Raw genomic sequence first — 17,202 nt, 5'->3', positions numbered from 1 at the left:
ACATTAAAATATAATAATTTTACATGCCTTTCCCTATATGAATATTATAATAGATGTTTTATCCATTCTTTGGTTTTTATCCTGATGCTGTATTGTCATGCATCCGTTTTTGTGCAGCCTGTACTGTAAGTCATTAACTGTAGCAATAAAATGTTTGGGATGATACAGTTCAGCACAGGTTTATTTAGCGATCAAATTACTTATAATTTTATGCAGCTGACGGATGATAGCAAATACTTAGAGAGCACTGATCCTGCAAACTTGGCTCCAGATACCTCGACCCCTCCGACTACATTATTCATTTGCACTCTCAGTATCACAGTGGTGCAAGTTCAATTTGCAGCAGGTAAACTCTGCCAAACGCTGTACCCACAATGCAAAGCTATGCTAGCTGGTCCCTAGCAGAGCAGCCCGACTGCGAGCAAAAAACAACAACAGGCTACTGTGGGAAGACGGCAGCTGCATGGAGAGCGACAACAACGACGACCAGGATTCAACGCATGCAATCATATTTTCTTAAACCAAAATGCATCTTAGCCTTATAATGTGAGTACTGTAGCGTCTCAAGTGTTCCTCACCAGCTGAAGTTATATTAATCCGTTCCTTTAAGGGGAAACTGTTTGCAGGCTAGCTGGCTAGCTCGCTAGCTATCTGCGTCTCTCTATGTTTGAGTGTCTTCCGGCAGCAGCGGCGGCGGCAGCAGCGGTGCCATGAACAGTGGACTCCCAGCTTCAGCTGCTCCGCTCGGGGGTGCCGGGATACCCAATGTCAAGGTGAAGTTTTGCCGATATTACGCGAAAGACAAAACCTGCTTTTATGGAGACGAGTGTCAGTTCCTGCATGATGATCCGTCCATGGCAAATATCCCGCTGCACGGTGGCGGCGGCAGCCCCGTCCCGTTGTCCATGGCCGGGGGTGGCGGGACGCCAACGGGGTATTCCCTCGGTGGCCCCGCGGCGGCCTGCCCGAGCGGCGGGGGGACCGGTGTGTCCAAGAAGACCGAAACATTGGGGCCTGGAGGCACGTCTCTGGAGGGGCAGCTGTTAAGCAGTGAGTAACAATTACAGCAAGACAAGGCCTCACACGGGGTGCTTGTCTGTGACTTTACTTTTGGGCCTTGTGGGGCTTTGTTAAACTTTAGCCCGAGGATTCACCGAGGCCTCTGTACCCCAAAACAACGTGGGTTACATTTACCTGCCAAACAAGACCCAAAACCCTCTGTGCGCAGCTAGCACAGACGGTTGCCTTTAGCTGTCTTGTGAATAGCCTTTTCTTTTTGTGGTGTTGGCTGTGCTTTATAACAACATATACAACAATAGTATCCACGCTGTTGCTGCTCACACGGAGGAGGCCTGCTGTTTTGTGTGACAGCTGTGAGTGGGCAGAAATCCTCGACCCACTAAAGTGAGCTACTTTAGCTATTAGCCAGCTAGCGTTAGCTTAAGCTAGCGTTAAATGTACCGCTTTGACTAACTTCAGTGCATTTGGTTTCGTCTTCAGAGAGGCGTCATCAATTTGTGTACTGATGCTGTTCGTTTGTCTCCAGTTAAATGTTTATTGGAAGAGTAATGATGCTTTTGAGATGTGAGTTGAATGTTTGCTAACATTAGCATAGCTACGCTAGCTGTGCACGGGACATTGTGTTGTGTTGTTGTTTTCCCAAAGTAAACAAACGAAAGTCATCAACAATAACATGCAACTCAGAAGCTGACGACGTCCTCTTTAACTCGGAACCCACAAAACCAGAAATCGTAACTAGAAATGTTGTTATTAAATAAAATTCATGGGGGATATCTCCCCAGTACATGTAGTAGCTCTCTCTGCAGTTGTGGAAATGTTTGAATGTGTCCTAAAAGAGCTCCCTGATTGGTTCAGCAAACACTCAGTAGTGCTGACATTAACATGCAAACTTGATCTCATTGTCTTTGTTAAAGCAGTGAATTATATCTGCACTTGGTATATGCTGATATTTTGTTTCTGTCATCTCCAGTCCCAGGGATGGAGGGTGCGACCCTGAGCGATGCCAATCTCACCAACTCTTACTTCAGCAGCAGCTTTATTGGGGTCAATGGGTTTGGAAGCCCAGCAGAGTCTAAATACTCAATGATGCAGGTATGAAAGTGAAGCTGTAGATATAGACACAGAGTTAGTGTAAACATAAAGTGCAGCAACAACTGCTTTTAAAGCTGATGTTTGTGTGGTCACATGGAGGCACTACATTCATTATTGAAATGTTTTGCATGTGGTTGTTTGTAGTTATGTAGTTATTGAAAAATGTTTTCAGCCACACACTTTATCAGAACACAATAATAGTTAAATTAATAATTTATTGTCATAGATTAGAGTAACACATCTGTTCTTTGTACCCTCCATATAGCGAATGACTACCAGCAGCAGCTCCCCCAGTCTCCTCAACGATGGTGCCAAGAACTTCAGCCACAGCACTCATGGTAAAGCCTCCTTCAGTGCTCTGTGTGGCATTATGCAGCTCTCATCCCTGAATGTTGAAAGCTCCACTGCTCAACTTCTCGCACTCTTTGGTCTTCCACAGATCCAGTGAACTCCCCGACATCCTCATTGTTCAGTGATTTTGGTGCTCTTAATATTTCCCAAAGGAGAAAGGTGAGCACACCAGCATCCCATCTAAGTGACAGCTACATTATTTTTTGAAGTGCTTTTAAAGTTAAGTGCTGTACTTTTGTATGTGCAGGTAATTGGGATGACTGTAATTTCCATCTTCATCTTTATTCCCTTTAACAGGAGCGGTAAATTTCACGTAACTCTTGCATGTTTTTCCTTGTGCCACCAGGCTCCTAACCCGGCAGCAAGTGAGTTCATCCCTAAGGGAGCTCCACGTATGGCCACCATGGCTCAGTCCACTGTCCAGGCCTTCCCTTCGCCTCTCTTCCCACATCCTGGCCTCAGCAGCTCCACAGCTGCTGCGCTGGCTCCAGGTGAGGGTTTTTGGACCGTCACCAACTGAGAAACCACCCTCTTATCTCTGCTGTGCTCTACTTTCTAGATGGCTCAGTTTTGTTTTCCATCTTTAGTCCTAAAATTGTATTGTTCAGCAAGTTTGGGAATTCCCTCTTGTGTAAAGTACCACATGTACTACTGTCGAAACAAAGACAGACCTCTTTGAGTGCTGCGTTTCTTTCAAACATTTTATATGACTGCAGTCAGTGAGTAATGGCCAATGTTTCCTTTTGTCTCCAATTTTAGGCATGTCTCTGTCTGCTGGATCCTCCCCCCTCCACTCCCCAAAAATTACACCGCACACCTCACCTGCTCCTCGTCGGCGCAGTCACACCCCAAACCCTGCCAACTACATGGTGCCCACCACCGCAACTGACCAGGGCGCACACATAATCCAGAAAGAGACTGTAGGCGGGACCACCTACTTCTACACAGACAACACCCCAGCACCAATGGCTGGGATGGTATGTGCTGCACATAGCATCCTGCTCTGTATTTTAGTGAGGAGGGAATTGCAGACCAAAGCTGGGAGTACACTAGATGCCTCTTTAAGTCATAACTAAACACCAAACTGCTTTTAAGTCTGTCTGCATTTAAAGCTTGATCTGATCTGAGGTTCTGTTGGGATGCACATAACACTACACTTGAGTCTTTGAGCTGTCCTTTTGAGCAGACACTTCATAATTTTAAAGAACACAACTATTCTGGCTAACTAGAGGTTATAATTTGGCCTGATGTGGCATTTAGTAACTTTCTTAACACTTGCTTCAAATCCTGATCAGAGTTTAATTCACAATAATCACAATAATTTGCACAGCTGTGAGCTTATAGTTGCGGGGGAAGAAAATACAAGTATGATCAACCTGGTTTTCATTTCTTAATAAATAGGAAGCTGTGTTTTCTGGTTTCATCACAGGTGTTTCCTACCTACCATATCTATCCCCCCACTGCGCCCCATGTGGCTTACATGCAGCCGAAAGCCAATGCCCCGTCCTTCTTCATGGCTGATGAACTCCGACAGGTATTTCCAACTCGCCCTCCTCTATTTTCACTAAATGTCTCCCATGCCTTCTTATCTGGAGCTGATATCTGATGTGATGCCCTCTTATTTCTCTAGGAGTTGATAAACAGACATCTGATAACCATGGCCCAGATTGACCACTCAGAGAATCCAGGTAAAGGATCTACTCTGTTGTCCCAGCAAAGGGTTGTTGTTAACCAACAATTTCCCCAGTGTGTGCCGACAGGCTTGCAATAAAAACATCCAACAATTCATGACAGGTGTGCTCTGTATTGTTGTGCAAGTGAAAAAAAAAACAACCTACGTTGCGTGTATAAACAAATGAGCATGTCTGTTGTGGAGAGATATAAAATTGAAATAATTGAAATATGTTTGTGGGCTTCTAGTTACCCATATGTTTTTTTTTTTTTATGCTATCGTCACGCGCACAATAAGGGGCAACAATTGTGATCTGTCAAATGACATGAATGAAAACAAGTCAAATGGGGAAGTCATAATCTAGTGCTGATTTAGTGTTGATCAAAACAAGTCAACAAGCTCACATTGGCCATGGCTCATAGCCTACTTAAAGTTGTTGGATCTGTTTTTGGCTACATATGTCATTTTTTTTTCTCTTGAAACTGCCTCTGTCTTTGGCAGATGTACCGTCTGAGGTGGACAGCTATCACAGCCTGTTTCCCCTCGAGCCCCTCCCCCCACCAAACCGCATGCAGAAGACCAGCAACTTCAGCTACATCACTTCCTGCTACAAGGCAGTCAACAGCAAGGATGATCTGCCTTACTGCCTGAGGAGGATACATGGTAAGAAATGTAGTGACAAGAAATAGTCTTTCACAGAAGTGTAAAGCATACTCTATGTGGCACAACCAAAGTTACCACTGTGACAAATGATGGCACCATATATTGACTGATGAGCAGCCCACTGGCTGGGATAATTACTTGCTTCCAAAGCACAGTGAAACGTGTCAATAATGTTATTTTTTTAAAAGGTAGTTTTAGTAATTCTATTGGACTAATCAGTCTTGCATTACCCGTTCCAACTAAAATTAGGCATATTTTCACAAAATATAGCTGGGGCAACTAAAGCTGCAGAATTGGAATAATTGTTTGTTTTCACAAAAACTATAGATATGCCCATACCTTTGAAGCAAGAAAGCAGCACGAAATGCAAGTGTTATATTCCATTAACTTCTATTTGTATCTGTCTGTTGTGTATCTTTTTAAAATGTGTTCAGGTTTCCGCCTTGTTAACACCAAGTGCATGATGCTGGTGGACATGTGGAAGAAGATTCAGCACTCCAACGCTGTAACGCTGAGGGAGGTCTTCACCACAAAGGCCTTTGGAGACCACTGTGAGTATATATAAGCAGTTTTTATATACAGGAGTTGTGTGCTTAATGCTTAATTTATCTTTTTGTATTTTTTACATGGCCCGGACATAAAGTTGGCCTGCTCTATAATTTTATTCATTGTTTCATTGATTGTATTCAGACAGAAACGCTAAAATATTAAAGGGAGTGTTTTACTTGATGCTGCAGTTTTGCATTCAAGCTCTATTTAAGGTGAATTTTTGTCACCAATGATTTGCCTTCTTAGCTCACAAAAGTTAGTAGGAGAAATGAAGTTTCCTGATAGAAACGAGGGCTTTGTACTCAATTCTCCCACTTTATAGTCTCATGATGGTGAAAACAGTTTAGGAGTGGCAATAATTGGATGAATAAAAGTATATACAGCTGTTACACTGTTGCTGATCAAGTTTTCTGAGCTGTAACAATTTCCATATCCATCTTTTGCCCTAGCGTTGGTGTTCTCATATGACTTCCATGCGGGTGCAGAAACCATGTTCAGTAGACACTTCAATGACCCAGCAGCAGACTCGTACTTTACCAAGAGGAAGTGGGGTGAGTTGGTCCTCCCTCCCTCCTTCACCCTGAAATAGACCCAGTATCACCTCTGCTCCCCTCAGCTTCACACTTTTTGACTGCGCTCATTTGTTCGCTAATGAGGTCATTGGCAAAAGTATATTTGGGTGTGTATTATTTACTGGCATTGTATGGGGCTGTGCACGAGCTGACATTTGACAGCTTGGGTTGTGTGCTTGCAGTATATTACCCACTTACAAGAAAGACACATTTCAGTATAAAGGTCTAAAACTACTTTCATGGATGTCTTTAGGCTTGAAAAATGATTCAAGTGTATGGAGTCTGCAAACTGTCCCAGTTTGACAGTTAGCATGCGTGTGTCTATATGAGAGAAACATGGTGACTTGGAGGAAACTGTGGCTGAAACTGATCCTATGGCAGGTGCTGTATGGCCTACCTACAGGAATACAGACAGAGGAAGCAAAACCACTCAGGCCCTAGGCTTTGTTTTGTCTGTAGCAACTGATAACAAATATAAAGTATAAATTGTTTAAAATTGCACAGCAAAGTACTAAAAATACATCAAAAGCAGTGTATCACATAGCAGAAATGTATTTCTTTTTTTGAATCGCCTTAGGGAACCAAACGTTGGCACTCTGTGTGTAAGTGGCTTTAGTTTTGCAGTACAGTGCATGATGTAACCTCCTGTTCATGGTTAGAGAATATTACAAGTAAGACAATGTTATGAAGTGATGGTAAACATGTTTAGTGGGAACAGTGAGCTAAATTTCGTCCTTCATGTATTTTGTTCATACTAGAGCTGAAACAATTAGTCAGTCAACAAAAAGTAATCAGTGATTATTTGAATAATCATTTAACTGTCATTTTTTACGTGATAATGTATGATGATGTATGATAATGAGCTCCAGACTCTCTACTTGAAGGATTTCAGTTTTATATAATAGTAAACCAAATATCATTGGAGTTTTTGACTGTTGATCAGACGAAATATGCATAAAATAAAGTATTTTTCACCATCCTTTTATGTTAAAGATTAGGGAGGGGATGATGTGTTTTACTGATCACAACGTCACTACTATCACAACTGTGTGAGACAATTTCCACTGAAGATAAGATTACCAAGAATAATGGAGACATTTTGAGGTTTAGTTCATTAGTAATCATTAACCCTTCAGGCATTGTTTTTGTGCTGAAGCATGTTTTTGTGCACAGGACAACATGAACCTCCCCCGCCACGGCAGCACGCAGGTCTGCTCCCTGAGTCTCTGATCTGGGCCTACATTGTCCAACTCAGCTCAGCCCTGCGCACCATCCACACTGCTGGCCTGGCCTGCCGTGTCATGGACCCCAGCAAGATTCTTATAACTGGCAAGACCAGGTACACACACAAATATACCCCCAGTAGATATTTGACAACTGAGCATGGGCTGATGGATGTTATTGATTAGAACCTGTCATGCGTAACCATAAATGGTGGTGTACCGAAGAGCATGAATGTCAAGTTCCAGCGCCGAAAGTGTAGATAACATTTTACACTAAATGCAGAAGAGTATTTGGAGTCAAGGCTTCCTTTTTTCCCCGCAACCACGTGGTTTTGCGCGCTTAAAACAGACACGCACACAAACTAATGATGATAACAGTGTCTTCTCTCTGCAGGTTACGGGTGAACTGTGTTGGGGTGTTTGATGTCTTAACTTTTGACAACAGTCAGACTAATCATCTTGCCCTAATGCCACAGTACCAGGTACTTTCTTTTACGTAGTTTAATACATGAATATACATTACAAAAAAATTATCTCATCTACTTAACAACTTCATCAGGGGACTTTATATCATGTCTTTCTGTGATGTGTGTTTTGTTGTGTAGCAAGCAGATCTAGTGTCACTGGGCAAGGTGGTCCTGGCGTTGGCTTGTAACTCCCTGGCTGGCATTCAAAGGGAGAACCTGCAGAAGGCCATGGAGCTGGTGTCCATCAACTACTCTTCAGACCTCAAGAACCTCATTCTGTAAGGAGGGGGGGGGGAGTTGTTAACGACAGACCTCTAATCATAAATTACTGTTTAATCTTTTAAGTCGTAGCAGTGTTTACATTATTGCCTCCTGAACATAAAGTGATTATCAGAAATTGATTATCTATTAAATAGGTGCTTTGAAACTTCAGTGTTGGCATCAAAATAATTGTGGTCACTGACATTGCATGGCCGTGTCCAGCATTTCCAGCTCACCTGAAGGCAAACTCTGATGTTCCTGTGCATGTGCAGGTATCTGCTGACTGATCAGTCTCGCCTGCGCAGCGTCAATGACATTATGCCGATGATTGGAGCTCGGTTCTACACGCAACTGGATGCATCGCAGATGAGGAATGATGTCATTGAGGAGGACCTGGCCAAGGTATGTGAAGGGCACTACATCTTGATGAGGAGCAACACTAACAGCGTGTTTGTAACTCACAACGCACCAAAGGGAGAACATGCATGCGTATACATGATTCAGTCATGTTCTTTTCAGGCTGATATTTGAGGGTGTGGACGGAAAAGGGGTGTTGATTCGGTGAGCTATGGGGGAAGTTGTCTTGCCACAGGATGTTGTACGGCGTATTGTAGGCTTGTCAGAGTGTGAATGTGTGAAACAACTCACTACCTCACTTTTCTTCTTGCTCATGCCCTAACTTCCCCTCTACTCCCAGACTCTGTACACATCCACCAAACAAAGTAGTTTATGTTGATGTTTTTACCTGTAGATGCTTTATTAGATGTCCATAAGGGCTCACAAGATGTCAACAACAAAAGTTCAGAAAACATCTGATGATTAGAGCAAATACCCCCCCCCCCCAAAAAAAATGGGGAAGCTTTTCTGGCCAAACCTGTCTGTGATCTGCAGATATCTGTGCTGATGGGGAGAGTGTAAGCATCTCCTTATCAGGCCATCTCTGAATGTCAGCTGAATGTGTGTCTAAACACAGCAGAGCTCTTGTTTATTTTGCCTGCTGTGCCATTACTGTTGACCAAAACCAAAACTCCCTTTTTTTTTTACAAACACAAAAATGTACATGAAGACAAAGAAGAGTGTTATTTTAAATCATTCTTCATCTGTCCTGAGTTTACCTGGGCTGTGTCTTGGGGTAGGATTTCATGTGAAACTTTGTCAGGCTGGTATGGTGGCTGCATCATTGCAACATCACTGTTGTGGCATGCTGCTGACTGCGGTTGTCATTGTTTCAATTCATTAAGTAGATTCAGATGGTGAGGCAGAAGATTTGCTGTCCTCTAAATTCGGAAAATATTCACCTGTTTTGCCATCCAACAAACTCCAAGTGTCTCATGTGGAAGTAAGTTAAGATGCAGTTGTAACAGCCTCTAAATGCTGCCACAAAAAGACAAAATCTGTATTGAAAAATAAGATTATCATAAACTGTCCATAGAAATCAAATGTCTGCAATTTTTTTTTCTTTTTGGCACAGAAAGTTAGTGGAGGCTGGTTTTCAAAACTTTTCACTTTGTCCAACAGTGCAGAAAACGTTTGACAGGGTGAGACAGACAGGCAGGGAGGAGGAAGAGAAAGAGAAAGGAGAGGCAGGAGTAAATTATATCTGCAGAAGTGAAAGGTGAGCCAAACTTGTTGACAGTAATCTGATTGGAGTCAAAAACATCAAGTTATCATCGTATCTGTGCTCCTATTTAACAATATTGCTGCAGCCTGCCTTCTAAACTAGTCTTCAAATAGTTTAGCTGGCATATTTCTCCAGATTATTTTAGTTGGTTTAATTTTCAGGAGCTTTTTTAATTTATCTGAGATGTTGCAGCTGCCCACCGTTGTCTTCGATTTCTATTCATTCACAATCAGATGAGACTGCATACAAAAATTAATGTATTTAGAAGAAAATGCTGCTACTTCTGGTTGACTTTCAGTAAGGAGGAAGTGTCCTCTGTAACCTGTGAGAGAACCGGGTCCAGGACCATGTAAGGACAGAAAGTGACGGGTGTTTCAGTTTCTGACTGTGTTCCCAGCAGGGAAGAACAGTTTTGTTATTATGAAGAGGTTGATTGCTCTTAAGGAGGAATTGTTACATATGTGCCTGTCTTTAATAGTAGAAATCTTCATTCATTCCTATATCTTTTCATTGATTCATTTGTTTGTTTGTGCATTTACACGCAGTGTGAATTGGTTGGTGTAAATGGGTGTGTATTTTAGTTTCTAAACTAAGATAAACTTTGGCTTAGTAGTATTTTCCTCAGCTTGCCCCAAAGTCAAGTTTGTTATTGCTTATTTGTGCTATCTTTTATAATTCTATTCCTTTTAACTGTAGTTGGGTTCTTTCACTGATTGGGTTGTTTTTGCACAACTAAAAAAACAAAGGCCCCTCTTTTCTTAAGAATGCCAAATCAGAATAATATTTTTCTGTCACCCCAAACAATCTGAATGACCCAAGGAGATTTTGGAAAGCTATGAAATTCCTTTCTGTGAGTAATTACTGTCGAGCTGTACCTGCCTTTTGTTATGAACGATACTGTTGCTGTTCATGACAAGATTGAGCTACTGAATTGTTTTAACGATCATTTTGGCTGCCTGTTTGACTCTGCTTGCTCTGCATCTGTGAAACCCAGTACTGATGTTCTAGTGTGTACTGGTCAGTCTTTGAGTTAATAGATACAATAGATCAATAGGTCAATAGATACTAAAAATCCCTCAGAAACCTAATTTGATTGATCCTTACTTTTTGAAAGTGGCAGCTGAATTTGTTGCAGAGCCTGTTGCCTATCTTTTCAACCCTACAATTGAAAACTTGGATGTCTGACTTGTGTTATCCACAGATGTGCTTAAAACTGGTGCTAACTGACAGACTTTCTTATAATGATTACAAATACTATCTTGAAAAGGTTGAGACAGTTTTAGCACTGCACACGAGGCTCCGCTCTGAGAATGTAACATTAACTTTAGGTGCAGCAGCCGCTTTCATGATGGGGTTTCATGATGGTGGTTCCCCCTTTACACTCAACTAGCTTTTTACATAGGTTACATGTTGCTGCATTTTCAATACATTTAGCAAAGTGAGCGCACACTTTCAGGTGTTTTGCCCTGTCAGCCATGATGACTGAAGAGCAGTAACTCCATCATCATTATGAGATGTTTAAGAATCTGAAAATGCCAGCTATGTCAGAGTGAATTTACTTAACATAAACACTGTTAGCAGCACCGTTTGTCCAGGAGCTTATCAGGATCTCAGTACTGCCAATCAGGAACTTCAATCAATTTAGTACTGGTGCTGTATATCCATCTCTAATGAAGGCACTGTTATATAGTGCAGGATGTCTTGTGCTGGTCACAGAATACGTAGCATAATGCTTTTATTTTCCAGAATACTCTGTTTCAGCTGAAACCTGTTCTAAATGCAGACAAGACCAAGCTTATGTTGTTTACCAGCTCGAGGAATTGGCCACAAAATGTCCCTTTGGAGGTCACTCTTGAGGGAAGTGAGATGGAGGTTGTTAATTCATATAAATACCCGTATGTTTTAATTGATGCTGTAAGTGATGAAAAAGCTGAGTCTAAAAGGGATATTTTGCTTTCAAAATAAATTGTTTTTCTTTTAATGTACAGACAGCCACAACTTTTATAACCCTCTGCTCAGTGTCCCAGATGCTTGATGCAGCGTATCGCTCTCTTTTGGTCACTGTCGACTCCTACATTGCTACGCATTTCTGTACACTATCAATATCAGAGAAGTGCCAGACAGTATTTTTAGTGTTCTCAGGACTTCTTTATGCTCTCAGACCGTAATTTGAAAAAGGGCCTTAGTATATTCAGCACCCTCGCCATGGCATGCTTTGCAGAATGACTTGAAACTTAAAGACTTAATCTCAATAAACGCTTTTAAAAAAAAAAAAAAAAAAAAAGGAAAGAATTAATGGCAAATTTCTTAGAATGTCAATGTTTTTAATTTATTTGGTTATGCAGCTGACTCCTAAAAAATTCTCTTTTAGAAATGGGAGTTCTCATGCATGCTTATTGTATTTTGTCTCCTTTTGTGTTCTCTGTCTGTAACTGTGTGTTTTTATTAACTCTGCTGATTGACTTTGTCAGGGCACCCTTCTTAATCTGAATAGGATTAAACAAACAATTACAAAATAAAATTACAAATAAATTAAATGGAAAAAGAGCTGTTTAAGTTTGTGATTCAAGTGTGGTGACTTCCACCAATAACCCATCTGTGCAGCTGCTCAATAAAATGTTTGGAACTGCTACATCAATTGGTTACAGCACATGCAACATACCCACAATGAAATGATATTAAGAATATATATGTATATTTAGGACACGCAAATATAAATTATTTATTTGCAGGAGGTGCAAAACGGCCGTCTTTTCCGCCTGTTGGCCAAACTGGGCACCATCAACGAGCGGCCAGAGTAAGTAGCACTTGTATGATGATCCAACGTTTGTAAGAGATGTGATTTTGTCACCACTTGTGTGACCTTGAGCTGTTTGAATCAGGTTTCAGAAGGACCCGACGTGGTCGGAGACGGGCGACCGCTACCTGTTGAAGCTTTTCCGGGATCACCTGTTTCACCAGGTGACAGAAGCTGGGACGCCCTGGATCGACCTCAGCCACATTGTCTCCTGCCTCAACAAAGTCAGTGAGCTTTCTGCTGTTCTTCTATCTTTTAAAAAAAAAAAAAATCATAGTAGTGATATTTGAAATGGCAGAAATATGAGAAGTTGTCAAAAATGGCCTATTTTCAGAACATCTGTTCATGCTTCATTTGCACCGGCTGGAAAAAACATACATTCTCACAACCTGTGAGAATTGATCTCCCAGCACTTTTTAACTAGTTTGTTTGGTCATTTTCTACTTTTATTATATATAAAGCTATGTGTTAAACTGCAGCATTTCCCAAGTCCACAAAAATAAGCATATTACCACTAACTGAATTTGGAGGTTTATCACGTCGTTTTTTTCTTTTCTCACATTTCTTGTTCCTCTTCATTATGCAAGTTCCAAACTGTTCAAAGCTGGGACTTTTTTGTACTTCACAAGCCTTTGACTGATTTGTTTTATTGATGTCTGCATAACTATACACTGACCAATGTACGTATGTCTGTCTCAGGTTTAGCTAATCTGTAGTTCACTATGAAATTTTACACCTGCTTATTAGAATTAGGGCTTAAACTAAAATTAACAACGTTTTCCCCATTAACTAAATTGCTTATTGTTTTCGTTTGGTCTGAAAATGTCAGAAAATTGCCCAACATGATGATGTCCAACACCCAAAGAAAAATGTAATTATTTAAATTGATCATCAGAATTAGGGTTGCAAATTCGATGCATTTTCCTTAACCAGTACTTTAACATTTTAATCAATAACTGATTCATTTTTAATAATCCCTAAGATACAAAATGCATGTTTTCTCAGTTTAAGTCTAATGTAAACAAGTCACATACATCTACAGTACTTGGAAAAAACATGAATATTGCGGTTGTTTGATATCCACCGTGGTTGGTTTATCAATTGCGCAATATTGCAATATGGGCAACAGCCCTAGGCCGAACCAAACTAACAAATTTATTTAAATTTAACAAAGTGCATAAAAAGGTGTACAAAAGGAAAATACTCTGAACCTCTCCACAATAAACATAAATCCTGCTGGTTTGTATTTAAGAAAATGAGCATATTTATGTGGGTCAGGGCCGAGTCGTGTGTGCAGTCTGTTCACTGTAAGTCCAGCTGCAGAAAACACCCCCTGGAGTTGGGTTGTTGCCAAAGACCTTTGTTTTTTTTTTTACCTCTGTGTCAACACTGGTGGATACATTTGAAAAGTACTGGTCCCCAAGGAGTAGCACTTTGGATTCTTCCTCCTGGCTGCTGTCATTAGGTGGGAAGTGATTGGACTGAAAGTAATTGACAAATAAAGAGGTCTCAATCTCCAAGTGCACAAACATAATGGAAGCGACACACTCGCTGCCAGTACTCATCTTTCAGTTGTGAAACTATGGCATGTTGGAGTTTGGTGACTGTGTGATCAAACAGCACAGTGGAAACTGTCCAGTGCTGCTCCAACTGTCTTTCAAACATCTCATAAAGCAAAGCCTCTGAGTTGCTACAGACTTATTAGCCTAACGCCAACGTAATAGTTTATGTGGACGGGGTTAAATCTGTTAAATTCTTAACAACAAATAATTCTTTACTGTATCTTCCTGTGTTCTCACAGCTGGACGCGGGTGTTCCTGAGAAGATCAGCCTGGTTTCTCGGGATGAGAAAAGCGTCCTGGTTGTGACTTACTCTGACCTGAAGCGCTGCTTCGACAGTACCTTCCAGGAGCTGCAGGCCGCAGCCTCCGGCTCTCTGTAGCGCCCTCTCTGGGCCCGGGGTGAGGCTGCCCGGACCTGGAGCACACTATTGCACTACAGGGGAGGACCAGGCTCATGATGATGACATCAGCATAGTGAAGGCAGCGGGGCAGGGCTTCGTGAACCTCAGTCACATACACTGACCCTGACCACCAGGAAGGCTTTTTCTAAAGTGTATTTTTTTTAGTTTTCCTAAACCCCGCAGCTGAAAATCGTAAAACAAAAGGAAAAAAAAAAAAGAAGAAAAAGGACAAAAATGGAAGCTGTGACAAACGAGTATGATGACATTTTTTTAGATTTGGGGAACAAAACGAGAAACAAACCATGAGGTTTTGAACATTTTTCCTGCTTTTATTGTTTATTTCTACAGTTGGGGTTTATTTTTCAGAGGAGGATGCACTAAGATTTTAATTTTTTTGTTAATTTTTGTTATTTTTATGAATATGTGTGAGTGGCCTACAGGGTGTACAGAGAGAGCTGAAGTCTCACACACACGGACAAAAATAACAGAGCAGACTAAGAATGAAAACAAACAAAAAAAAACAAAAAACAAGAAATGACATCTTTCTATTGACTGCGTCTCTTCCGGCTGGAGACCACACCCCTTCATTGTGACGCACTAGGAGACGGGACACACCACTCGAGGCGTTCTTTGGGGCGGGATGGCACCTGTTTCATGAAATGGGCCAGCCCACCTTTGCCTTGGTTGTTGGTTCCCCCTCAGAAAGGACAAACCACTTGGGTGGGTGGGACGGGTTCTTAAAACTGGAAAAGTTGGTGGATTTCTGAGATTTTGGTTAAGGAGATTGTGGAACATTAGGCTCATATGTGCGTGGGGGGGCGGGTAGGCATGGACTGGGACTTGAGGGTCAAATCGTGGTTTTTGTTGGCACCGAGGAAGGGGTGTCTTCTCCTGTTGCCGTCTACCAAGTGTTTGTTACATATGCAGCAACCACCTTTGGTTAATGGATGCTGTCGTGACATGAACTGCTCAAGGATGGGTCACTTTGATTCGGCTGTCCAGCACTTGGGTGGAGCCCGTGGTTGGGGCTTCTGTTGAGTTGGAGCCACAGCTGCCTCTTTGTGGAATGTCCTTATTTTGTCCCCTGCCCGTCCTCCCGCCCTCTCCCTCCCGAATGTCCTCTTTCTCTGTCTCTCTTTCACTCTCCCCCCTTCTTCCCGCTTTTATCCCCAAACTTCACTTCCAAGAGGGGTCCTGGCCCCTCCACATTTGAGAAAAAGTGATGCTTTTTGTGATTTTTATAGCTGGTTTTTCTCTTTGCTCAGATATTGTGCAGAAATGCATGATGGGAAATGGGAGGGCAATTGATTTTTGCCTCAATTCAACTCTTTATTATTCTGTGGACCAATTCCAGCAGGGGTTTAGGGAATGGGTAAGGGATGGAGGGTGAAGGAGAGAATAGGATCAGGGCACCAACAGTTTTGTTTGTTTTATTTGACTTTTTAAAAAAAAATCATGATTTACCAACGTGCTGGAGACAAAGCACAGTGACGCTGGCACTCACTCGGATGGCTTGGATTTCTCTCAGGATGACAAACAGCTGGAGGGGCCCAATGATTGAATGTGTTTGACTGTCGTTGGCCGCCCCCTGTCCAGTCAGATAGGTGAGCTACAGTGGAGTGGGTGGGACGTCTTCAGATTGAGGTTTTAAGGAAGTTGATGGCATTGTGGAGATCATGCTGTGAGGGGATTTCATGTTGCCCTTAAGCACAGTTCATATTCCTTTGATAATTTGAATCTCTTGTCAAAGTCGTTGCTCAAATTGACTAAATGAAAATCTGCTTCACCCAGTTTAAGGTCAGTGTCGAACCACTGTTGTTTCCTCTGCCTTCGTCTTGTTCTCAGTAGCTTTTGGTGAATGCGTACAAACATCAGACTGAACATAATCAGTCACATGTATGAACCACACCGTCAGATAAGAGACAAGTCGAGGTGAAAGGAATCTACAAACACATTGTCTTCTTGGGGATTTACTTTTTAAAGTTGTCACTGAAGTCGATGGGCTGTTCTTCAGGGCAAAACAAACACCTGCAGGGAGCTGGCTGTGTTAGATCATGTACTACTTCCTCTGTTTTAGTGAAATGAACAGACAAACATATTTGGTGAATGTGGTGCTTTAGAAAACCCTCAACACACACACCCCCCACCCCTCCCAACTCGACTACACAATGTCAGTGCTCATATCACTATCTTCCACATAACACACACTCCAGTTAATATTAGTGATCTTCTTCTCCCCCACATCAACACACAACACCATCTTAGTATGTTTTATGCCCCTCTTGTGTTCATTGTCTCAAATTTTGCAATATTTGTGTGTACAGCAGTATTTTAATAAAGAATACCAAAACATACGTGCAGGATTTTGACTTTTTCCACAACTGGGACCAATTACAGCTTTTAATCAGTAAATGAAACATTTTATAACATGTTTATACAAATAAAAAGAAACACATGGATTGGATTTTACTAAATTAATTGTAATTGCATTCTTCAATGATTAATCATCTTGACCAAGCTAGAAATGTACACCCTCGAGTCTCTTTCTTGTTGGTACTGGACATAGCTGCTGGTTTTATGTTTTGTAGCGCTGTAACTACTCGTTTAGTTTTACCTGATGCGATTACTTGGCTGGTTTATATTTCGTCACAAGAAACTTGCAAAAACTACATTTCACAAAAGTCCAATTAATTTCCTGTCAATAAATCATTTCAGCTTTAATGGATCTAGAGGGGAAAAAAGAATAGATGACAGATACACTATACAAAACTGAGTTGATATTTATGCAGTAAGTATTTTTTGTAACTAAAAAAAATTCCATGAAGAAACGTATAACGTTTTTGTCAATTCTGATGGCTTCATTCTATATCAATGGATACTCAATGCAGAATTAAATATACACTCAGGTGCCAGTGTACTGGGTATTAGCTTTAACAAAGACAATACAGCAG

At 41.5% G+C, this 17,202-nt stretch overlaps 1 protein-coding gene across 1 annotated transcript; it reads left to right on the top strand.

The window, feature by feature from the left end:
* The first annotated feature begins 425 nt into the window (after nt 1-425).
* pan3 (poly(A) specific ribonuclease subunit PAN3) lies at nt 426-16,605 on the top strand. The gene is made up of 19 exons (XM_070853207.1): nt 426-546; nt 689-1,050; nt 1,991-2,112; nt 2,378-2,450; nt 2,552-2,622; nt 2,810-2,954; nt 3,223-3,440; nt 3,893-3,997; nt 4,094-4,151; nt 4,637-4,798; nt 5,233-5,349; nt 5,797-5,898; nt 7,093-7,258; nt 7,537-7,624; nt 7,748-7,887; nt 8,143-8,272; nt 12,224-12,288; nt 12,374-12,512; nt 14,090-16,605. The coding sequence occupies exons 1-19, from the start codon at nt 527-529 to the stop codon at nt 14,228-14,230; spliced, it is 2,424 nt and encodes an 807-aa protein (XP_070709308.1). The 5' UTR covers nt 426-526; the 3' UTR covers nt 14,231-16,605.
* The last annotated feature ends 597 nt before the right edge of the window (nt 16,606-17,202 follow it).

The sequence above is a fragment of the Pempheris klunzingeri genome, chromosome 21 (assembly GCF_042242105.1).
Source record: "Pempheris klunzingeri isolate RE-2024b chromosome 21, fPemKlu1.hap1, whole genome shotgun sequence".
Taxonomy (NCBI): Eukaryota; Metazoa; Chordata; class Actinopteri; order Acropomatiformes; family Pempheridae; genus Pempheris; species Pempheris klunzingeri.
Note: the sequence above shows the minus strand (reverse complement) of the source record. Positions and strands in the feature narration are given on the sequence as shown.